The sequence below is a fragment of the Myotis lucifugus genome, unplaced genomic scaffold, assembly GCF_000147115.1.
Source record: "Myotis lucifugus unplaced genomic scaffold, Myoluc2.0 scaffold_176, whole genome shotgun sequence".
Classification (NCBI taxonomy): domain Eukaryota; kingdom Metazoa; phylum Chordata; class Mammalia; order Chiroptera; family Vespertilionidae; genus Myotis; species Myotis lucifugus.
Window position 1 is genome coordinate 2677781 of NW_005871224.1, and position 25175 is coordinate 2702955.

General features: G+C 47.0%; 1 protein-coding gene across 7 annotated transcripts in view; it reads left to right on the plus strand.

Moving 5' to 3' along the window:
* Nucleotides 1-25175, plus strand: part of SNX29 (sorting nexin 29) — a 391693-nt gene that overhangs the window by 225454 nt on the left and 141064 nt on the right. For all 7 annotated transcript variants that reach the window (XM_023760220.1, XM_023760222.1, XM_014462290.2 and 4 more), the window contains one exon: nucleotides 4455-4561. In XM_023760220.1, the coding sequence (XP_023615988.1) occupies nucleotides 4455-4561 (107 nt within the window). The remainder of the gene's footprint in view (nucleotides 1-4454; nucleotides 4562-25175) is intronic.

Genomic DNA, 25175 nt, shown 5'->3' on the forward strand with positions numbered 1-25175 from the left:
GTACTCTCATTCATTCTGTTTTCGTTTCATACCTTTGCTCTATTTCTAGACATTTCTTACCTCCTGGTCTTTACTGGTATATCTAGTGTTCCCTTTGGCTATCACAGTTTGGCTCTCCAAAAGAGCTTTTTCGCTCTCTCCTGTGTTATTTTTTTCTCCTTTTAAAATAAATATTGCTCTATTATTGTTTCTCAGCTACACCATCTCCTCTCTCTCTCTGGGAATATTACTAATAGCTTGCTCTTGAAGTGTACTTCTCCCTAAATTGTTTCTCTTTCCGATGAGTTATTTTTCTCTCTCTGGTTATTCTGGTCCCTGTCTTTCCAACTTAGGTGCTCGTCTCAAGTGGAAGGTGATTCTGGCTGTCTATCAGAGGCAGGCGTGGGGACTAAAACACTGATTTAGAATCTTTCATCATTTCCTGGGGGCGATCTGGCTCTGCTGTTTCACTGGAGAGACCCTCCTCCCCCAAATTGATCTCTTCATATCTTTCCCCTCCAGTTAGTTAGATTTATAGGAAAATACGTTCTCTTCCTTTGCTTACAAGTATAGGTTGGCTGCCAGCTATTCTGGGAATGGGAGGCTGGGGGAGGCGGGGAAGAGGTGGTAGAACGTTGAAATCAGTGTGTTTTATTTATGTCCCTGTTTTCCATAAGATACCTTTGCCTTTAACTTAGTCCAAACCTACGGTTTTACCTTTTCCGGAGAAGGAACCCTAGACTCCAGTTACATTCCTCTGAGCCCCGTGCTCCTTCCCACTCCCCAAAGAGCCTGGTGCTAGCGATCGCTCGGCCTTTTGCGAATTGTTCCGTTCTTATAAGGTGGTGTTTGGTGTTGTTCACTCAACTAAGAATGACATTTTCTCCGGTCCAGTTACCTACTTGCTTCTGAGCTTCTAAAATTCGATTGTCTTGTTTCTTCTCTCATTCTCTTTCTCTTTAAGGTCGTGAGGCCTTTAGAAAGGACTTTTTAAATTGGTATTTTAGTGGGATTCTGAGAAAATGTGAATATAAATTAGTGTGTCAGTCTGTCAACTTTACCTGGAAGTCCTTTACAGTTTTCTTAAGCACCTATTTCAGGCTTTAGGTTGTTGTTTGATCACTCCCTATGGTAGGGTTGGAGCTGTAGTCACCACCGGGGTGGGAACAACTTAGGATTTCATCCTTGTGTGCTCCCTGTTGTCACTCAGGGGCTTGCTGCCTCTGTGGGCTCTAACCAGCTGTGATCTGGTGGAGGCTTAGCGAGGGGGCTGGAGTGGAGCCACAGGGCAGTGCAGGCTCAGCGACCCTCATTTTTGCCCAGCCTTTGCCCACTTCACTGTCTCCCTTGGTGCCACTGCCTTTCACCCATCCCCTCATCTCTCAGATCCCAGTCACTGCCCAGCTGGCCTTAGGCTTCTCTTTTTGCCTCATGGCCACCTCATCACACTGTGCTGGGCTCCCAGAGGCTTCACCTTGCAGACACCCGGAAGCTGGATCTGCACAGTCATTGCTCATTTCCGACTTGGGCTGGTCCATGTTCTTACTGCCGCCACTGGGTCTTTTTCTTAACCGCTGGGGCAGATTTTTCCTGTTCTTGTTCTACTTTTATTGCAATTATCTGGCTCATTCCCAGCTTTTATTTATTTACTCTTCTCTACAAAGTAAACATACATGGGTATATACCTAAAAGTAGAAATACCTATTGGTGTCAGCCGTGTTAATTTTTTTAATGGAAGTTTTTCTTTTAATTTTTAAATTTTACACAGTAAAGCCCTCCAGGTTGATCCAGGCTGTTCAGTTGGCTGTTTAGAGAGCACGGAGCATGCTGTGTTCAAGAGCATTTACTGAATTGCTTTGTTTTGACTTAGTCTGTGCCTAAGTCAAACCCCTCCTACTCCCTTGAACCCTTTGACTGTCTTCCCTGCTTTCAATGTCCAACCTCTGCAAAGGCCAGCGCCCTAATTCAAGCCTCTATTGTATCTTACATGGGCTAATGCTGCACGGTGTTTCCTTCTTACCCCTCCATCTACCCTCTGTCTAGTCATTGCACACATCAAATATTTACAATGTACCACCCCCTACAATACTTAAGACAGACTCAAGTCCCGCCTCTCCATATCCAGTCTTCCTAAAACATTGTTTTGCAAACATCACTGCACATGCAAAGCCTTTAATGTCTATTCATTAAAGCCACAGCTTCTTCACCTGACCTCCATGTGAACCGCTTCCTCTTCTCTCAACTTCACCTCTCAACACTCTGCCGGTTCCTGTGCTCACCTGGGAGCCAATCTCTCTATGCATTGCCATTGTGCACTGGTTTTAGAGTATTTCCAGAGCTTTCACTTTAAGTACAATTTATCAGTGCCAACTCTTATTGGTTCCACATGCACTCTGACCCCCACTATCAGTTCACTTGGATCTAGGCAGGCACAGCCTCACAGGAAAACTTTTTATTGGAAAAAAAAAAACATTTGACCAATGTAAAGGATTCAAGTATAGGCTCTCCCATCTTCCAGCCCACTGTCTGTTTCCCCCTGGAATGTGCATCTGTCTCTAGGACAGTTCTTCCATTTTTAAATATGTGTTATTCACTTTATTGCACTGTTCCATTGGGTGGAAATGTCGCAATGTTGAAGTAAGTAGTAATTGTGATTCTTTTTCCCTCTTAAAAAGAGCTTTCTCTCTGGAGAAGCTACTTGGAAAAGAATATATATATCCTGCCGAAACCGATTTGGCTCAGTGGATAGAGCGTCGGCCTGCAGACTGAAAGGTCCCAGGTTCGATTCCGGTCAAGGGCATGTACCTGGGTTGCGGGCACATCCCCAGTGGGAGATGTGCAGGAGGCAGCTGATCGATGTTTCTCTCTCATCGATGTTTCTAACTCTCTATCTCTCTCCCTTCCTCTCTGTAAAAAATCAATAAAATATCTTTAAAAAAAAAGAATATATATATCCTATATAATAAAAGAGAAACATGCAAATTAACTGTCCCTCTGCTACGCTCAAGCCACGCCCACCAGCCAGTCAGGAGCGAGTATGCAAATTAACCCAACTAAGATGGTGGCGGCCATGGAGCTAGAGCAAGTAGGAGGCTCGGGTTGCCCCCGGTGATGGAGGAAGCCAAGCTTCTTGCCTGCCCTGGCCAGCCTTGGGCTATGCTCAAGGTTACAAAGTTTCAATTATAGAAGATAAATAAATCCCAGGGGGGAAAAAAATGGAGAGGCTGGAGGCTGGGAGCTTGGGTCGCCGGGGGGCGTGGCCAGCCTGAAAATGGCCATCAGCCTCTCACCCAGGCCGGCCACACCCCCATGGGGTGAGGGTCCCCGCTGGGGGGCTTGGCCAGCCTGCAAAGAGTCATCAGCCCCTCACCCAGGTTGGCCAGGCACCCCAGTGGAGACCCCCACCCTGAAGGGGGTGTGGCCAGCCTGAAAACGGCCCTCAGCCCCTCACCCAGGCTGGCCAGGCACCCCAGCGGGACCCCCAACCTGATCCGAGACACCCTTCAGGGCAAACCAGCTGGCCCCCACCTATGCACCAGGCCTCTATCCTATATAATAAAAGGGTAATATGCAAATTGACCCTAACAGCAGAACAACTGGGAATGACTGGTCACTATGACACACACTGACCACCAGGGGGCAGACACTCAATGCAGGAGCTGCCCCGTGGTGGTCAGTGTGCTCCCACAGTGGGGGCTCTGCTCAGCCACAAGCCAGGGTGATGGCTGCCAGCACAGCGGTGGTGGCAGGAGCCTCTCGCGCCTCCTCAGCAGTGCTAAGGATGTCCGACTGCAGCTTAGGCCTGTTCCCCACTGGCAAATGGACATCCCTCGAGGGCTCCCGGGCTGCCAGAGGGATGTCTGACTGCCAGCTTAGGCCTGATCCCCTGGGCAGCGGGCCTAAGCCAGCAGGTGGACATCCCCCGAGGGATCCCAGACTGTGAGAGGGCACAGGCCGGGCTGCGGGACACCGCCTCCCCCCCCCCTCCCAAGTGCACAGATTTTTGTGCACCGGGCCTCTAGTATATATGTGTGTGTGCCACACACACATATATACTAGAGGCCCAGTGCCCAGTGCACGAAATTCGTGCATGGGAGGAGGGGTTGGGGTTCCCTCAGCCCAGCCTGTACCCTCTCCAGTTGGGGACATCCCTCTCTCACAATCTGGGACCACTGGCTCCTAACCGCTTACCTGCCTGCCTGCCTGATCACCCCTAACTGCCCTCCCCTGCCGGCCTGATCTCGCCCCCAACTGCCCTCCCCTGCCAGCCTGATTGCCTCTAACTGCCTCTGCCTTGGCCCCCACCACCATGGCTTTGTCCGGAAGGAAGTCAGATGGCCGGAAGATGGCCGGTTGCCCCGGTCTAATTAACATATTACCCTTTTATTAGTATGTGTGTGTGTGTGTGTGTTTTCTGGAAGAATAATGTTTGATTACTGTTAAAATATTTATGGAATGTCTTTTTTTCCCTAAAGTGGTACCCAACCTTTGGAATGTTGATGGAGAAGTCACTGTTGCTGAGCAGAAGCCAGGAGAAGTTGCTGAGGATCTAGCGAGCTCCTATGAAAGGAAGCTCATCGAGGTAAGGCTTGGGGTCTGTGCCTTTATCACTAATGTTGGCTGCCTTGGGGACTTCCCAGGAATAGGCCCAGTCTGCTAAACATTTGTTAACAAAACAGCCAAAGCACTGCACTTGATAAAGAAAGGTAAGAGCTGGTTCTTTGAAACATATTATTTACTTGAAAATTTGGGTACTTTTGGCCAGGAAATAAGAAAGACATAAATATGTAATGTTAAAAATAAGAAAACATATCTACCCTTGGATTTGGAGAGAATATCACATACAACTTTGGGCTGACAAATGTGAAAATATGGATGAAATGGACTATTTTATTTTCTAAGATAACATTTCTGAAGATAACAAAATTGATTGACGATGAGGCAAACTGCCTGAAGGGTACCAAAAAACTGGTGGAAGAAAATTATAAAAGTAATTAAACAACTGTTTCCCTGGAAGGTAGCAAGCCTGGATGGTTTTATGGTGGTTTCTAGGAAACCCTTCAAGCCTGCCGAAAAGCCCTTTGCTATTTATATTTCCTTAAAGCCTAATCTATGGATATATATATATATATATATATATATATTTGTATTTATATAGCTGTATCTATACATAGATCGTATCTCTGTATCTTGGTTCAAGTGTGCTTTACTTTGATATAAAAACCCAACAAAGATAGTCTAAGAAACAATACTATAGACTCACCTCATTTGTACACAGATACATAAAAATTCTAGAAAGATATTACCCAAATTCAGTCACACATTAAAGGAACAATCCATATAAAAGTAGGATTTATATAGGATTTCAAGGATAGCTTAGTATGTTAGGAAATTCATCAAGTCAGCTCATTGATAGATCAAAAGAAAAAAACCAGACATTGATCTTGATGGGTACTGAAAAGCCATTTGATTATATTGATCATTGATATGTGATAAAAATATTCTTTATAAATGAAGAATAAAGATACTTCTTTGATATGATAAAGTTGTTTATTTCAAAAAATCAGAAACAATTAATTATCCCCATACTCAATGGGAAAGCTGGGAAGCTAGTTTTTGATTACATAACTGGTATATAAAATACATATAGGTGTGTGTATATGGTGGTCACATGGTGGTGTTTATTACAAGTCACTTATGTTTGCATGTGTACACACATCTGAGAATACAGTCGTACCTTCCAGTTACTGTCAGACCCACTTGCATGTGTCTCTTGTTAGCTGCCAGAGAGTGAAATGTTGAATTCCACCGCAGAAGGAGCAGTGGGTGGGTGTAGAGCAAGCATGTCAAACTCAAAGGCTAATATGGGCCAATTAAACAAGGCATGTGGCCTTTGGGCCTCGAGTTTGACATTCTTGGTGTAGAGATTTCTGTGCTTCTGTGATTCCCTAACCCTGGGAGCAGTAGAATTGATTGTTATCATCAATGACCTGAGATGTTGAGGCTGAAGCACAGATGTTCCTTCAGTGGAACATACCATTCCAGATAGATTTTTCTTTATTTTGGTTGTAAAGTGAGGTTCTGTCAGTGATCTTTCATGTGTGAATATTACTAGCATTTCATTGCAGCAAGACTTTTGCGGGACACTCTCTGTTAGCATTAATCGAGCTCTTTACAGTGTTTTGTGTGATGCTTGTTTTGTCGTTCTATGAATGAGTTGGCTTTTGCCAAGAAAGGGTTCTAAACATGTGTTGGAGTGGAGTGATGAAAGAGTGTGAGGGAGAAGTTGATGTACTTCTCTTTCCATTTCAGAAGAAGAAACATCTCAATGTAAATAACATGACTACTTAAAGTACCCCAACATTTGAATTACTTTTGTGATTCATCCCAATCAAAAGGGAGTTCCTGAACATTCTTTTCTATGTGTCTCTCAAAGCATTAAAACCACCTCACCCACCCAGCTGGCGTGGCTCAGTGGTTGAACATTGACCTATGAACCAGGAGGTCATGGTTCTATTCTCGGTCAGGGCACATGCTCAATCCGCAGTGTGGGACTTGTAGGAGGTGGCCAATCAGTGATTCTCTCTCATTGTTGATGGTTCTCTCTCTCTCCCTTTCCCTTCCTCTCTGAAATCAATAAAAAATATATTTAAAAAAATTTACCTCACCCATTTGCACACAAACCCTGAACACTACACATTCATGCTCAGTGACCCAGCATCTCGCATCTGGACAGCTCAGAACCCAGAGTCAACACGAAGCCATCGTTTATTAGCTGGGGAGCGTCAGGGGCCAAGGACTGGAGGTAGAAAGATTGTTTTTGACACCCTGTGATGGTTAACTTTTGGAAACGAGTGGCAGGAGTAGGTTAATCTGGCAGGGAAGAAACGTTAGTATAAACACACTAATTATAAACCAGCTACTGTAGTGCCAGCGGCCAGCTGTGGGTGCACACTTTTATTTCCAGGCACCATGCTAAGGCTTTTACAGAGATGGACTGCCAGTCCTCAGCAGCATCCTGTGAGGCAAATACTGCTCACAGATGGCGTTTTGAGAAGTTAAGTAACTTGCCCCAGAGTTTCCAGCTGGTCAGCAGCAGAGCTGGTTTCAAATCACCCGAGCTCAGACTCATAACCCTGCTCTGCTCCGGAAGGCGAGCTCATCGAGGAAACGAAAGGTGGACTGGACAGCAGAGAAGGCTCATCATGGTTAAAAGAATGACCGGAAGGAGCCGAGGGGAAAGCCAGCCATAGATAACAGCTTTGAAACTGCTGGGTCCCTCTCATATCCTTAGTTATTACAGAAGAAGGGGATGGAGGTGTCTCGTATGGTTGGAATTACCTGCTTCTGAAGCAAATTGTGATAGAACACCAGCTGGGAGCTCCTTGGGAACTGGGAGCATTATCTTTTTAATTGTATATTCATTGCCTGACACAGCTCCTGCATATGGTGGGAGCCCCATAAATATTGAAGGGAGTGATAGTCTATTGAATGGATTCAGCTGTTCAGAGTCATGGTTAAAGAGTGATAGGTGTGACTCTGGAACCCCAGATTGAAAGTGAGTTGTGCCATGGCCTCACCAGGGCTCAGCACATCCTGGTGGGAGGGATTAGGTATCTAATAGGAGGGAACATGGTTCTTTAGAGGAGGCAGACTTTTTCTGGCTCTCAGTGTTAGGGGAAAGTTTAGTTTGCAGAGCCTGGAGAGGACATTGAGTAACAGACAGATGGATGCTACCAACTCACTTAGCACATACTTATTTAGTGCCTTCCAGGTGCCCAGCCTTTAGCTTCCTTTCTCCACCTGCAGTGGCTTCCCTACCCTGGGAGATGCTTCTGGGATATGAGCCACAAAAAGTGTGAGGTCATAGGAGACGCCCCTCAAATGGCATTTACCTCTCTAGGTGGAGTTCTTTCTTTGACTGCAAAGGCATTGATGGTTCATCTATGAATAGCATTCGCTCTTTGTTACCCAAGTCTGGTCCTGGGTTATAAGGATGAACCAGACACCATGCCTGTCTTCAGCGAGCTCCCAGCTCTCAGGGGTTAAGTAGATGTGTCCGTTATGATCCTCAGGAAGCAGGGTGAGGTGCAGACATAGTTATGTCTGCCTCCTGAGGTCCTAGCGCCATGTCTGTAACAGCAGTTCTGCAGAGGTAGTGCACTTAGCTGGAGCTTCTAGAATGTCCCTCCCTTTTTCTTTGGGATTGCTAGTAATGACACTTGGAATTTCTTTTGTGAAGTTCTCCCTCTTGTAGCTCTAGATATCAGAGAAAATGGATTTGTTGTTACCGTGGGTTTTGAAGATAAAAGTTATTGGGCACTCCAGGATAGATCTGTTCTAAGATTTTTTTTACCTTTTTAAGCACAGTTCCTTTGATTTAGACTCACCGCCAGAGATTTTTCTGTTCTTTCCCAGCAATAGCCGTCAAGAAGAATGCAAAATGTGGGCAGCCTTTGGCCTGCCATCCTGTATCTCTTTGCTGCCGCCTTCTGCAGCCTAGTGGCTTAGAGGGCAGTCGATACCCTGCATCAGACAGACCGAGGTCAGTTCATCACTTACTGCCACGTGTTACTGGGCAGGCCACGTGCCCTCTCTACGCCTCAGTTTCCCCGTCAGTAAAAGGTAGCCAATAGCACAAACTCGTAGGGTGGCTGTGAGAATTAAGTAGAGAGCATCTGGCTCAGTGCTTGTGGTGGACAGGAGATACCGTGTACCTTTCTGCCTCCCTTCTGATCTCCTTGGGAGGAATGCCCTCCCCACCATTGCTTGCTGCCTTGGTGGAGGAGTGAGTCTGAGTTCCCTACCCTCCTTTGGCCCAGGAGTGGCCGTGTGACCTGTGCCGGGGACTTCTGTAAGGAGAGCAGAGATGCTTGGGAGGCTCCTGGGCTCAGCCGGTTCCTGTGCTGAACCTGCCGGAGCTGCCCAGGATTCAGCCCTTCTCTGAGCCCAATGCTCCCACTTTCCTGACTGGCACAGCGAGTCCTTTTTAGCTTAGGAGGGAAGTGTTTCTGTTACCTCCAAAGCCCCCTGGCTCATCTGCGGCTTGAACATGCGTGTGATCAGCAGATGTCATTTCCTTCATTCCCTTTCCACCCTTGCTTACCAGGGCTGCTTTGTCCTGCCTTCTTCATCCCCCCCCCCACTCCCCCCTCCCGCCACCCCCGGTCCTGCTTTGCCCTGCTGTGTGCTCACCTTGGACCTGTCTTCATGCTGCCAGTCCACCTCTGCAGACAGATCTTGACTTCCTCCCAGGTGGTGGGACTCAGCTAAACTGTTGATTGATTTTTCAAATTTTAGGATACTTATCATTTACCCTGTGAGTGTATTTAGTCCCTGAATTTTTGCTCAGGGGTGACATAAATGGGATATTAGCAATGTTTATTCTCATTATGATGGCAGAGTTACTATTAATGGAAAAGTAAGCTTCAGCATCAAGCTCATAAAAAATACATTCATAATCACACACTGTAGATAACAGAATGTGATCATCATTTTAATAAAATGTGAAAGTTCCCAAGCAGCCGGGGCCTTGGGAGCAGTTACACCGCCAGCACTTGCTTCGTAATTGGCACCAGTGGGTTCCAACACTCTTGATGCATCTGAGAGTCATTTTTGTGCAAAAGAAGATGGGCTTTAAATAAAATACCAGATTCAGGATGAAGGCTCTGAGTGAGATCAAATTAAACGGATACTCTAAAGTGAGATGTGAGCTTGTTTTTATTTATTCCTTTAATTGCATCATGCTGAGTGATGGAAGCCAGGCTCTGACCTCGTGTTAGGGGAGAAAGGTCTTCTCGCCCGGCAAACAGCATCTACGTGCTTGCTAGGATGAGTGAAAAATGGTGAGGAGGTCTCTTTTCTAGAGGGCTAGCTGTAATTCTCACTGAAGCATGAGTAACCAACAAGGCTAAACCTCCAAGGAATTCTTAAACTCTTTTTATTATGGAAAAGTCGAAAATGTAGAAAAATGGAAGAGTGATAGATGTGGCTTCTGGAACCCCATATGGAAAGTGAGTTGTACCATCATGGCTCAGAGCAGTCTGCTGGGAGGGATTAGGTTCTAATAGGAGGAAACATGGGCTCTTTAGAGGAGGGAAACGTTATGATGTGCATTAAGCTCACAGGGTCAATGACAAGGGCCCTAAAATTTGAAAAACCTATCAGCAGCTAGCTGAGTCTTTCCTGCCACCTGGGAGGAAGTGAAGGTCTGTCGCAGAGGGAGGACTGGCAGTGTTGAAGCACAGGCCAAGGAGAGCACAGCAGGGGTAGAGCAAGACGTGGGGCAGAATAGGAAGGCGGGCCCAGTGAGCCTCCACCGGCCCGTACCGGGCTTCAGCAGTTAGTAACTCTTGAGCCAGTCTTTTTTTTTTTTTTTTTAATATATATTTTATTGATTTTTTTACAGAGAGGAAGGGAGAGGGATACAGAGTTAGAAACATCGACGAGAGAGAAACATTGATTAGCTGCCTCCTGCACACTCCCTACTGGGTATGTGCCCGCAACCAAGGTACATGCCCTTGACCGGAATCGAACCTGGGACCCTTGAGTCCGCAGGCCGACGCTCTATCCACTGAGCCAAACTGGTTAGGGCGCTCCGGACCAGTCTTGCTTCATCTTGGTCCTGGCCCACTGCTCAGTCTCTCTCTCTCGTGGTATTTTGAAGCAAATCCAAGATTCACATTATTTCATTTCTAAGTATTTCAGGATATCTCTGTAAAAGATAAGAGCTCTTTGAAAAAAACACCCCCCCCCCCCCAATCATTAAAAAGCCTTATAAAGGAGGCCCATTCCTGTTCCAGTGAATCTCCAATGGAGTATCAGTGAGGGACACCTTTTACAGCATCTTTCAGGGGCCCCTTGCTCACCGCTCGCCTTCCTCACTGCTCCAGCCTTAGCATCTAATTCATGCAAGGGGACCAGGCCCAGGGTTTTTTTTGCCTCTCAGTTCTGCTCTTTGCTGGGCTTTATACATCGACTCCAGTTAATATCAGCCATATCCACACTGGCCTTTGGGAGTTTGGCTAAAAGGAGGTGTGACCACAGCTTGCAGGGTCTCCCCAGCATGGAGGGTGCCAGGCCTCCTGTGGGCCCTCGTTCAGGGATGAACTAGTTCCCTGATGACAGGTTCCCATGGAGAAGAGCAGGCTGTCTCCACAGGGGACTCCATCAGTGTTTTAAAAAACATTTATATTAGACATACCTCAAATACATGTACCATAGACAGAGGAATAGGATGAGCTTCCGTGTACTTGTCACCCAACTGCAGCAGCTGTCAGCTCAGGGCTGGGCTTGCTCCGTCCAGGCATCCTCCTACCCTGCTGGCTTCTTACAGCATTTTGAAAACATTGATTTCATCCCCAGATATTTTGGAATATCTCTCTAATAATGTCTAAGAACTCCATTTTCTAAAAAAGGCCTTATAATATCAGTATCGTACCTAAAAATTAGCACTTATTCCTTAATATCATCAAATATCTGGTGAGTGTTCAAATTTGCACTTCAAACAAATGTTTGAATACGTTTCTAAATGGGGTCTATCCGCATGTTGTGATTGGTCAACTGACCTCCTAAGTCTCTTAATCTCTCATTAAAGTCTCCAGGTTCTCCCATTAAAACTTCCTCCCCTCCCTCTCTTCTTTACTATAATCCATTAGTTGAAGAAACTGGGTTGCCAGTTCTGGAGAATTTCCCACCAGTGTTTTTTGAGGGTCTGTTTTGTGCATGGTACTCTGTGACCCATGAGGCTTTTGATGATGTCTACCTTTACTAATAAAGAGCTAATATGCTAATGGTCGATTGGCTGTAACAGGTAATGACCAGGTCATTAGCATATTAGCTGGGGCATTGTTCTGGAGACAGGGCGGGAGCGGGGAGGCACCCAGAGAAGGGGAGACCAGCCCTAGGTGACTGGAGGGACTGAGGGCGGGGCTTGAAGCAGCCAGAGAAGGCCAGAGGGTTTAGGGGCTGGGCCAGGCGCACTGGAGCTCTGCAATGGAGAGGTTCAGTGTCAAGGCAGGGTGGCGCCAAATTGTGTGCTGGGCTCCTAGTTTAAAAATAAAAAACCATCAGACACGACGGTGATGGTGAAGGTAGTTAGCGTAAGTTGAGGGCTTACTCCGTTTTTGGGTCCTGCACTAATTGTGTTACATGGGCTTGTCTAACTTAATATCGCTGCATCCTTTGGGATGGTAAGTCGTCTGCCCAGGATCACAGGGCTCGTGTGGGGAACCAGGATGGCACCTGGCTGGCTGGCTGGCTCTGGAGTCTGCACTCTTTCTTTATGGTTCTTCCTGGCTGGCGGAAAGCAGGAGTCAGGCCTTCCTGCTGGCTTTAACTTTCAACTCCAGGAGGAACCAGGACTATGAAAGCAGTGACATGCATACTAGCTATGAGCTTGTCAAATCCAAGGGAATTATCACAGGGATAAGGAGGGATAATAGAAATAAATTCTAGCCAACAGGCACAGTACCGGGCATAAGCCATATTGCTGTAAACACACCTGAGCGCTTGCCCAGGTGGCAGGCCTGTGCCCATGGGATGATGCCCCCACTCTGTTCCTGTGTGCTCAGGTGACCTGCCCAGTGCAGCAGAAGAGAAGGTTCCCCCGGTGGCAGTGCCCCCTTGTCCCCAGGCAGGTCTGTCTTTCCTCTGTCCCCTTGGCTTTTCATGGCCATTGCACAAGGCAGAGCAGGCGCAGCTGCCGGTAACCCCTGTTCCTGTGAGGGACCTTTAACGTTTGTCCCCGCACACCTTCTGATTTTTATTGTGAACCTGGGGCCTCTTGTTTTCCAGTTCATGGTGGGGCTGCACCCTCTGTCGATGGTGCTGTTTGCTCGGTGTCACCAGCCTGTGTTCTGCTCAGCCTTTATTTCTATTATAGCCTCGTTTCCAGTTGTGTGTCTGAACTGGGAGTTTGAGAACCAGCAGATGACCTTCCTGGGAGAGACACTGGGAAGATGGCCCAGACCTCGTTTAGGGCGATAGATAAAAATTTTGGTAATTATGGTGGCTGGTTTTCAGCATCTCAGACACACTATTTGGGGCCTGTTTTATATTTGCTTTCCTCCTAAAGGCAGGAAGTGGCTTCTTGAAGTTACCTGATCTCGATGGGAGGGGTACGGGAGACTGTCCTCGGGGGGTTGGGCGCAGTATTCAGGCTGCGGCAGGTCATGAGCCTACCCCACCAGGGAATCTAGCAGGTATCACTAGAAATGCGGGTATGGGAGGCAGATTGATGAAGGCCCAGTCAACCTGGGCATTTTCCTGCTCAACATTCTCTAGGGGCTCACCTTGGCCTTAGGTTCATTCAAACATCACACATTTTTATATGTTAACATTAGACCCTATATGTTCTGGCTCTTGCCTTCTCCTCAGTCATACTTCCCAGCGCACGTGGAACCATACAGGTTCTCACTCATCTCCAGAGCTGTCACAGGTGTTTCCACCCGGAACCCTTTCCTTTCTCCTCATCCCTCCCCTCCCCATGTTTCGTGAAGGTTGTCCTTTTATTAGCCATTCCTGTTAAAGCATTGGTTCTCAACCTGTGGGTCGCGACCCCTTTGGCGGTCGAATGACCCTTTCACAGGGGTCGCCTAAGACCATCCTGCATATCAGATATTTACATTACGATTCATAACAGTAGCAACATTACAGTTATGAAGTAGCAACAAAAATAATTTTATGGTTGGGTCACAACGTGAGGAACTGTATTGAAAGGGCCAGAAGGTTGAGAACCACTGTGTTAGAGCCTTTCGTCTTTCAGGTGCTGCAGTTGGAAAGTTTCCTCTTTCCTTTGCCCTTCCTCTCTGAGTGTCCCTCACAGGCACCATGGGCGGCCACACAGGCACCCTGGGCGGCCACACCTCCCACCCCCGCGCTCTCGGCCATCTGACAGCGCTTCCCTCTCAGTTCCGACCTGTTCAGGAAGACACGGCTTTGTGGGTCGAGTCAGCGGTGCCAGGAGACTTCTGTTTCCTGCACAGCCTCTGCAGCTCGGTCCTGAGGGACACGCCTGGGGACTTCCAGTGGGAATGCTTGGTGGCAGTTGGCTGGGCTGTAATTGGGAAACACCTTGTGAAGAGCGTTGCCTGAGGGTGCGCTGTCATTTCAGAAATGGTCCTTGATATGTGGTAGTCAGACTTGGGACATTGCTTCTCCTAGCTTGATGCTCTTGTTTGTTTTATCTAAAGGGGCCACACCTTCCGTCGCCTGCCTGTTCTCCTCCACTGAGAGGCTGGCGCAAAGCACGGTGGCTCTGCTGATAGGTTTGCAAAAGCCAGAGGTGCGCTGACCTGGTCCAAGCTTGTGTAAGAATCGTGCTAATATCCACCTGAGCCTCTTTCTTGAGTGGAATAAGTTGAAATTTTCCCCACAGTGTCTCAGCTAGTAACAAATGAATGAGTTGTGACATACAAATTATACAGCTGATACCATTTAATAAGCACTTACTGAGTGCCACAGCCCATCTGGGGCCTCCCATGCATCCTCTCACTTAACCCTCACAACAGCAGGCCGGGAGCCCGGAGCTCAGAAAGACTGGGTAGGATATCCCAGCCACCCCTGGGGAGGCGAGGAGGGTGCTGTCAGCCGGCTCTGATGCAGCCGTGGCTGGGGTCCTGCACCTCGCTGTGCAGACAGTGCCTTCGTTTGCAAAGGTGTCACCGAGATTTGATGGCCCTCCTTGGAGGTTAAGCTCACCATTTCTGTTTCCTGACACATTATGTGACTCTCGCTGCGGAATACTTTTCTAATGCTCGAAATAGACCAGAGAATGGGCTTGGAGCAGCACTGAGGTTTTGTCGCTTCTCCTGGCTTATTACAGTGCAAATTAAATGAATTACGTAGCTCAGCTAATAACTTGCTTTGGTCCAATAGCTCTGTAGAAAGAAGTTGAATATTTTTATCAATCCACTCTGGAGGCTTGTTTGAGTGGATTAAAAAAATAGAAAGCAGGAAGAATCCTTTTTAATAATTAATTTGGAGCCGTTCTGTTCTTTTGGGCAGGTATCTTTCTCAGTAATGTCAAGCTGGCTACTTTGGGTTTGTTCAGCCGTACCCTGGGCCAGGCGTTTCTCTGAGCCCTCAATTGATCTTTGATCCTTATAGTCCCTCGATGTGGTGGTACTGCTCTCATCCCTGTTGTGTAGAGGACACTGAGGCAGGGTGAGGGGGTGATGTTTAGGGTCACATAAATAATAGGTGGCAGAGCTGAGTGGGAAACTCCAGACCTGACCTCACAGCCACTCTCTGTGGAAAAGAACCTTAAATTTAAACTACAGGAGAGGGCGGCGTCCCCACGCTGGCCAGGGTAGGAGGGCCTCAGTCGTGGCCTGAGGTGTGTGCCCTGGTCCCGTGACCTAGTCTCTGCAAGCCTCAGTTGTCCTCAGCTGTAGCCTGGGAATAGTCATTTCTGGTGTCATTCAGACTGAAAGTGGAGGAACAAACTGAATGCACTGCTTCCTGCCACAGCCTCTTCTCCTTGGTGGTGTGCGGGCTCTGGAGAAGGGCTCTCTCGTCTTACTTACCTGCTGGGGACAGACGTGTGCCTCCTGAGTGGAACAGCCTGGAGCCCCGCCAGGCAGGACGTAGCTACAAGACAGGCAGGGCTTAGTCTCCTTGTGGGCCTTGGCCTCCAATGGGCTGAGAGCGGCCTGTTGTGCTCACTCAGGGAGAGTGGGTCATCCTGGTTTCTGAGGGCACCTCTCCCCCCGAGGCCAGGGAAGTCCAGATCCCACCCTCTGTGCAGGAGTCTGGACAGCTTCGGGTTCATGTTGCAGCCAGCACCACCGCGAAAGTGTCATCTCTGCTCCCCCGCCCCCCCACTTAGTCCTGGCCCCTGCCCTGATCCTCATCTAAGGGATGAGGACACACCTCCCCTTGGGCTGGATTCAGGGCCTTTCTGTCACTGCCCTGACCAGCCTTCTCCTCACCTCCCTCCTGGCTTGGCCGAGGGCAGTTTGTTCATTTCCAGAACTGCTGTGGGCTCTGGGTCCTCGAACCCAGGCCCAGTGCAGGCAGAGCCCCGTGGACAGAAATCTCTCCATTCTCACCTCCTTGGTTCTGCACCTCTGCCTGTCCTGGGGTGGACTTTACCAGAATGACCCACGGGCTCTCTTTAGCGAGGACCCCAGCCCGGACGGTGAGGTCCGCCTCCTGCCTCACGAAGAATCCACTGTGACCGTTTGCACGCGCCTGGAGAGGCAGCCAGAGTCCGGGTAGTTGGGAGAGGCAGCCAGAGTCCCTGGCCTTCCTCCTCTTCTCACCAGCCTGAGAACTTTTGTGTGCCAAGTTGCCCACAGCTTTCGTAGTTTTGTTTCTCAGGAAACAACTCTGTCTCACAACTCCCTTTGTGACTAATTTCCCCAGCAGCAGCCTGCTCTTCCCCGAGCTTCCGTTGACGAAGGTAAATTTCACCTCTGGAAAGGGAAGTGAGGAGCCGAAAGCGCCCGCTTCTTCCTGTGACTCACAGGCTCCATTTTCAGTACTCAGAACCCAGCTTTACAGGCCAACTGTCAGCCTCTTTCTTTACAGTGACAAGTACTTTTTAAGTTTATTTTCCCCTTCATGGAACCTTAAAATGCCCGATTCACCTACTGTCCTAGGTCATGCAGGCAACTCTGCAGCCTGCTTGGGGCAAGTAATGCTATTTCTATAGCAAAGGAGATTGAAATTGGGTTCTGTTGATTCTCCCCCCACTCCCATAAGACACCCTCCAGGTGGTTTAAAAGGAGGATCCATCATCCATCTTTAACAATGTAAAGGTTGGGCAGGGAGAGCAGTGTTACAAAAACTTGAAAACTTTTTTTCTACAAAGACCAACTTCTGTGCGCCAGCTCTTTCATTTCCAGGGGCCTGGGATTAATGCTTCTGAAAATGAGTCTTTTAAGTTCAGTCCTTCTCTCCTAAATGAAATGTGTTCTGTGGTAACAACCCAATTCAAACTATGTTGTATGTAGAAATTATTTTTCCTTTGTGACAAAAACTGGATTTAAATGCTAAAACACCACCTTTTTTGTCTTCTTGAAAAGTCTGCCTTTGGTCATGAAAGCTTTTGAAACTAATGGAGAATTCTCCGATCCCTTTTGCTGTGGCTCAGAGGGAGAGCAAGATATCGGTTTCTCTGTAAATAGCATAACAGCTGCCTTCCCGGTGTTTGAGGTTTGAACTGCTTTGATGGAATATATTTTCAAGCAAAAGTGGTGGTCAATTTGGATGAAAAGTGATAAAATTGAGTGGATTAAATTGGCTGTCAGCAGTTGAAATGCTATTTTTCATCTGAAACTTTGTGCCAGCAGCCTTTTTGTATGTAGGGGATGAAATGTAAATTTCCTACAATTTTTTTTGACACATCAGCATTATAAAAATTCTTTTGTATAGCACTTTACACTTTCTAGATCATGGGTCACAAACTTTTTTTCTGTAAAGGACCACGTAATAAGTATTTTAGGTGTTGCAGGGCACAAAATGTAGCTCCTCGCCCTGCATGGCAGCACTAAAGCAGCCCTGGGCCATTTAATTTTTAAGAAAGGGGCATGGCTGCGTTTTAATAAACCTTTATCTACCATTCAGACAGCTGGCTGTGTTTGGCCTGTAGGTACTAGTGTGCCAGTCTCTGGTCCAGATAGTTCTCCTACTCCATGATGGGGGTTGGGGGGGTGGTGATGGTGGTGATGGTGGTGGTGGTGATGGGGTCATGCTGTCAGCCAGCCATCGTTGTGAGTGCCTGTCTGGTCCAGGCAGTCTGCATTCTTAATGCGTATAAATCCTTGAACGAAGGGTATGGGTGATTAGTGCCACTTTACAGAGCAGTGAAGTGAGGCTCAGCTGTGTTCATTATGAAAACTCATTCCCACAAAATAAAAATAAAAATCACCTCTACAGGTAAGGAGGCATGATTCTAACATGCTTTTTGAATGGACCCTGTGATTTTCTTTCTTTCTTTTTTTTTTTAAATATATATTTTATTGATTTTTCACAGAGAGGAAGAGAGAGGGATAGAGAGTTAGAAACATCGATGAGAGAGAAACATCAATCAGCTGCTTCCTGCACACTCCCTACTGGGTGTGTGCCCGCAACCAAGGTACATGCCCTTGGCCGGAATCGAACCTGGGACCCTTGAGTCCTCAGGCCGACGCTCTATCCACTGAGCCAAACTGGCTAGGGCCCCTGTGATTTTCTGTGTGTTATCATTAATGATCTGCCCTTCCGTCACCTTGGGAACTTCGTGGTAGATCATGCCTTTTACACAGCACAGGGTACTGACTTGGAGCCCTATTTAGGGGGAGTGCATTTTGAAAGAAACCTACCACTTTCTGTAAGCATTCCTAGTTCAAGAGGAGTCTCTCTGGATGCTTCGGGAGAATGGCACGAGGAATAAAAGCAACAAGATCGCTGGGAAAGAATACACATAAGTAGAAGTTTAAAAAAAAGAAAATTCACTTGCTTTTCACTCCAGAGATAATCACTGTAGACACTGGGGTCTGTTCTGACATTTTGTTTCCATGTAATTATCATATAAATATGTCTTCCCTATGGGTGTGTGTGGGTGTGAGGTCAAACTTTATGCCATCCGAAAGTCTGAAAAACTCATTTTTTAAGAAATGATATTTGCGAATCCTGTCTGAAGGTCATGTGGTCTGTCCACGGAAGGCCCTTTTGTCTTGAATTAAGCTAGGTCCTGGGGGAGCCACTGCGGCCTGAATTGTTTTACTGCTGGTGGAATTATTCTTTTGCAGTTCGCCATGAAGCTGCTGATAGAATTATTCTTCTGCATCAGCCTGTGTTGCTGCAGAACACCAGCAGCCGATAGCATCCAGCCCTCAATGCGTTTTTCTTCCACATAGAGTTGGTCCACATAATGCTCTTTTTAAAAAGTATATTTTTATTGATTTTAGAGAGGAAGGGAGAGGCGAGAGAGAGATGGGAACATCAATGATGAGAATCATTGATCGGCTGCCTCCTCCTGCACACCGCCTACAGGGGATTGAGCCTGCAACCCAGGCATTTGCCCTTGACTGGAATTGAACCTGGGACCCTTTAGTCCGCAGGCCCGACACTCTATCCACTGAGCAAAACCAGGCAGGGCGATGCTCTTTTTAAATTGGAATTAGTTTGGCCAATATAAACATCTAGATTTTAGCCCCACCCTAGAGAAGCACTTGCTCCCATAGACCAAGAGAGACTCATACAGCTCTGTCCATCACATTGATCATAGCAGCAAACATTCAATATAACACACAAATATCAGTCAACAAGAGAGCAGATCAATACAGCAATGAATAGATATCCATAAAATGTAGAATAGATATCCATAAAATGTAGACTGGAACTGAAGATAGGCTAGGAATTCACACATGGGATAAACTATTCAGAATATCAAGGGGATTGTAAACATAAAAATCAGGGTAATGATAACAGGGAGAGATTCTCAAAAGTACTAGAAGATTTGTTTTATTACTGTTATTTATTTCCTACACGTATGTATGTGTTACATACTTTTTTGTATGCTTGAAATATTTCATAATTTAAAAACTTGGGTTACGTGGAAGTATTAGGCCCATGTTCCTCCAGATGCTATGCACACTTCAGCTTATTACATTCCTTAGCTACCAACTGTCCCCTGCAGTTCCCCTGGCCCCACCTATCTCGCTTATTTTTAGTAGCACTTGAACTTTTGATCCTTGGCCTAAAATCACCCTTGTGCCCTGGCCAGTTTGTCTCAGTGCTTGGAGCATTGGCCTGTGGACTGAAGGGTCACAGGTTCAATTCTGGTCAAGGGCACATACCTCAGTTTTGGCCCCCAGCCCCTGTCTGGTGTGTGCAGGAGGCAAACAATTGATGTGTCTCTTTCACATCGATGTTTCTCTCTCTCTCCTTTTCACTCTCTCTCTAAAAAAAAAAAAAAGAAAAAATATCCTGGGGTGAGGATTACCAAGAAAATCAATAAAAAATGACCCTTGTATTTTCTACAAGCATGTAGATATGGATGTTGTTGCCTATACATGTTGTGTGTCATGTGAGTAATTTCTGTGAGAGAGAAATTTCTCTCAGGTGCAAGTACCAGGAATGGTGTTCTTGACTAGTGAGGTCTTTTGGATGCTGTGAATGCTGTCACTGATCTTCTTTCCTTGGCTGCTAGGAAGCTCAGAGGCAAATGAAGGCTCATCTTTAGCTAAAATGCTGATACTGTGGCATGTATTTTCAATTTTTTGGGCTTCATCTGTTTTGCCTCTTTTTTTCTTTTTATTTTCTTATGTAATTTTAAAATACTACCCCATAGTACAATTGATTATTATTATAAGTGGCTATATTCTTTTTTTCTTTTTCTCTTTTTTTTTTTTGGAGAAAGAGAGGATATAAATTAAAACTCTTTATGCTAGGGTTTGTGCAAACATTTTGGAAATCTGAGCTTTTTCCAGAACATTTTATTCATAAAGCTGCATTGATCATCTATTTCAGCCATGTGAGTTACTAATTTTCCAAGAATGAGAATATAATTAAAATACACTTAACGCTAAAATGCAACTGCACATAATTTGATCTTCGATAATTTAGAAAGCAGTTAAGGAACTTGCCGTTCCTCATGGCCATAATTACGAACATCAATTATCATAGTGTGACACTATAAAAAAACTGGTTGTTTCAGCTTCCTGATTATTTGAAATCTGTAGGAACTAGAATTTAGAGTCTCTGCATGCAGTGTGTATATAGGTCTTTCAAGCCCCCACATATGAAGAGTTCATATATGATTTTATAGCTGTTGAGTATCTAAAGGGGAGGCAGGTGGGTGGAAAGAGTTCTGTTCTCCATTTACCCGGTAGCGCCTACCATGTGCCGAGTGCTGGAAAGGTTGCTGCCTTTTGGTTCGATGCAAAAGACAGGGATGTAAATAATATAGCTCTTAAAACTGGTGAATGCCTTGGCAGCACAGATTGGTCTCTTATTTCGGCACAGAGGGAACGGTGAAGGTCACTGTGCCAGGAGAGAGCATGCCATTGGAGCCGCGTGTGGGTGGACTGGGGTGTGGAAGGTCTAAAACAGTGGCTTGTTGAAGGGGCTCATCTCTCCACATCGTTATCGTCCGGTGATAGAGGAGATAGTTGCGATGGTGGACGAGATGGTGTTACTGTGGAGGTGATGGGGGAGGTGGTGATGCTGGTTTCAGCATTTATTGAGCATTTCTGTGCCAGGCACTATGCTAAGCACCTCACACGTACTGTCTCATTTCATCATTACAGCAGCTCTAGGAGGGTAGAAAAGTTTTGGTTTGCCACTTTATTATTTTATTTAAATATATTTGCATACGATATCATTCGTTCTTTTAGTTTCGGGTATATAATATAGTGATTTGACATCTTTATACTTTATAGTGTGATCACCCCACTAATTCTAGCAATCAGCTGTTGTGGTGAGAGCATTTAAGGTCTGGTCTCTTAACAACTTTTAGGTATATAGCATAGTACTGTTAATTATAGTCACCATGCTGTACACTAGATCCTCAGAACGTATTCGTCTTGTGACTGGAAGTTTGTGCCCTCTGACCAGCATCTCCCTGTGTCCCCCACGGCCCAGCCCCTGGCAACCACCACTCTGCTCTGTTTCTCTGAGTTCGGCTCTTCTAGATTCCACCTGTGAGTGTGACCTTGTGGCGGTTGCCTTCCTCTGTCTGACTTCGCTTACGCAGCACAACTCCCTCCAGGTCCACCCACCTCGTTGGACTAGTTAGGATTTTCTTTCTCTGACCATTCTATTGAAAACGGACCCCCTCTCCCCCATGACTGACTATTCCCTTTTCCTTTTCCTGCTTTGTTTCCCCCCATATCAGCTACATTCACATCATTCTGCATTTCATCCACGCATGTGGGCAAGCGCTTGCCACTCTCCTCGCTGCTGTGTCCCACAGTGTCACCAAGACATTTCTTTGCTAAGAGAAGGTACATCTGGATTTTTTCCTGAAATCTTAATTTCAAAAAGTTGACAACGGATTTTAATTGTAAACACCTGGGGAGTCAAACAAGCCACATTTGCTTGCTGAATTCAGCTTGCCAGCTACCCACTGCTCCCCTCTCGGCCCGCGAGAAGCATCTGTGGGCTCCAGGCAGCGGTGTGACGAGGTGGGAGTCACACTTGGTAAGGATCACTGCACCAGTGAGATACCAGGACTGGGAGGGGCAAGGCCGGGGTCCCGGGAGGGTGTTTTAGTGACCAGTGGCAGGTGATGATGGCAAACCGCTCCCTTTTCTGGGCGTGTTTACCGTCTTCAGAAAGAGCAGCAGTGCCCTGGCCAGTGTTGTTCAGAGGTTAGAGCACCAGGTAGCAGACCAAAAGGTTCTCGGATTCGATTCCTCGTCAAGGGCACACACCTGGGTTGCAGGTTTGATACCCACCCTGGTCGGGGCACATGCAGAGAGGCACCAATCAATGCATCTCTCTCACATCTCTCTCTCTCTTCCCCTCCCTCCCTCCCTCCCTCTCCCCCCCCCCCACTTCCACTCTCTCTGAAAATCAATGGAAAAAATACCCTCAGGTGAGGATTAACAAAAAATAAAATGGAAAGAGCAACCCAGCCATATCAGAACCTGAGGCAAAAGGAAAATCAGCTATACCGATCCTATCCATATTTAAAATGTTGCTGTTTTGTTCATTATAGTTGTTTTTTTGCATTAACTTTGATTTTTTTCTAATATTGCATGAAAACATTACTTAGGATGGCTGAGGTTTTTGGCTCCCTCTTAAGTTTTCCACCTGACCCCTGGTCACCCCAGCCCCACTCTGAAAAGCTGATTGCTCTTGACATCAGGTCTTACCCAGGCCCAGAAAGCCCCTGACACAGCGCAAGTTACAGTTTCCCAATTACTGGTCTCTGGGCTTTGAATAGGAAAAGACTGTTTTTCACAGCTTTGTCCGAAGACCTTCTAGAATTGGGTCAAATCACTTGTCCTTTTCATGTGGAAAGAGTACTGACAAGCTGTAACCTGTCTAAATTCACAGCGGGCCTTCCAGTACACTTCGGGCTTTGTGGGAGCTGAATCTTAGGCTGGGGATTAGAGTATCACAGAACCTTTGAAATCCCCATCCTGTTCAGGCCGAGCCTGAGCGGCTGAAAGTCTGCGAATGCACATTTCATTACCTTCACAGCCACCTGCCCTCCAGCCGAAATTGAAGGCACCTTTGGCGTTTAATGATGATGGTCTTCGGGGAAAATGGCAACATACTTAATTTTGCTTCCTCAGCACTTTGGAGATTCTTCAAAAAAGTTATTAGGGATCTGACAGCAAAGGACAGACTTGTCGCTGAGCTGTCCTGTTGAACTGACTCACTGGCTCACAGCGTCCAGTGGAGGTGCGGGGAGGGGGAGGCAGGCAAAACCACTATTTCACAGCTTTGTCCGAAGACCTAGCTTTGGGGATTGTGGGAACGTGCACATACCCGGAATGTGGCCCCATGGGAATGTGGCTTGTGAAGGGAGGGGCCTGAGAGAGCGCAGTGTCTGCAGGACCCAGGCTGGGCTCAGCTCTGGCCCTCTGGTGGGGGGGTGGGGGGGTGAGTCAGGCCCCTCCTTGTCTCTGCACCTCAGCTTTTCTGTGCATAAACAGCTGATGAACAGGCTGCTCTGAGAATGGACTTCAGAGCAAGCTCTGTAAACCATCATGGCTGTGATCACAGAGATTCGGTTCAGTTTCTGGGGGCTCTACCCACTCCAAGTCTACATTTTCTCCTCCATCAAACAGAATAGTGATGCCAACTGGGTATTGTCACGAGAATGGATGGTTACATAGACCAGTGCCTGACAGACAGAGGCTGTGGGTAAACGGTGTGTTATGTGGTTAAGGAGACGGAGAGAATTGTCTGCTCTGGGATGTGAGGAGGATGCAGTTCCTGTCACTAAGTGAGGTGATGTCATGAGCGGCGTGAGGAGCAGTGCCCGGCACGTGGAGTTGTCACCCATCTATGCTTCGGGAAGGTTGAGCAGAATGGGTGTCTCCCAGGGCTGCTCTGGGCCTGTTCCTCACCATTTTTTCCTGTGTTTCCTGGCAGTCGGCAGCTCAGTAGGTATAGACATTTGGTGGATGCACACCTCAGCCAAGAAGAGGCAAGAAGCCATCCATGGTAGAATCCACAGAGACCCCTGGTGTTCCTGAGTGGTCCACGTGTGTCGGAGCTCAGAGTGGCTCTGGGAGTCCCGGAGGCCTGTCTGCAGTGTGGTCACTGCCTGACTGCCGCTGCCAGGGCTTGGATTGAGCCCTGGCATGGCTGTGCTGGTCGTTAAAGTGGTGAAATGCGCCCTCACCTGTTGGCAGTGCTGCCACCAGCTCCCTGGGTTCATACTGTCCTTAGTCCTCAGACACTCCTGCCAGGTAGGTACTGTCATTATCTCTACTTTGTTGACATTCCACAAATACTCATAGAGTACCTACTATGTGCCAGTCACCGTCTGGGTGCTAGGGTTCAACAGTGAACAAAACAGAAACTCCTGGGCTCTGTGGGGCTAAGGCAGATTGCTGCAGGGCAGGGCTGGTATTCGGTATCGCTGTTTCCACAGAAGTGATGTTTATAGATGGACACAAGTTAAAGACTGTCCCACCTGTTTCTCACCCGGAGAGTCTTGCCAACATGTAAGGATTTACTTAGCTAACGAGCAGAGGCAGTAAGAACACCGATGAGGCACGGTGATTGGTACGTGCAATAGCGTGGATGAATCTCAAAATCATTACGCTGAGTGAAAAAATTCAGACCAAAAGAGTATCACTGTATGATCCATTTATAGAAAACTCTAGGAAATGTAAATTAATCTCTACAGCCAGACAGACCCTTGTTGCTTGAAGATGGGCATCGGGAGTGGCAGGAGGGAGAGGTTACTAAAGGCCAAGGGAATTGGGGGGCAATGGCTGTGTTCACCAGCTGATGGTGGTGGTAATTTTGTGTGCAACCAAATGTCAAAACTTACCAGTTACACACCTTAACTGGGTGCAGTTTTATTGTATGTCATATATACCTCCGTAAAGCTGCTTTAAAAAATGGTGAGGCTGGAGTGCTTAGGGCTTCCTGGCACATTTCGGGGCAGTTCCCTACTCCTGCAGGAGAGACCAAAAATCCATCCATCCATTTAGGGAAAAATAATTGTAGGTAGCACTTCCCCATGAGGGAGTTGTATCTTTAAATAACCGCTGTGAAAGGAGGGACGGGATGTGTAA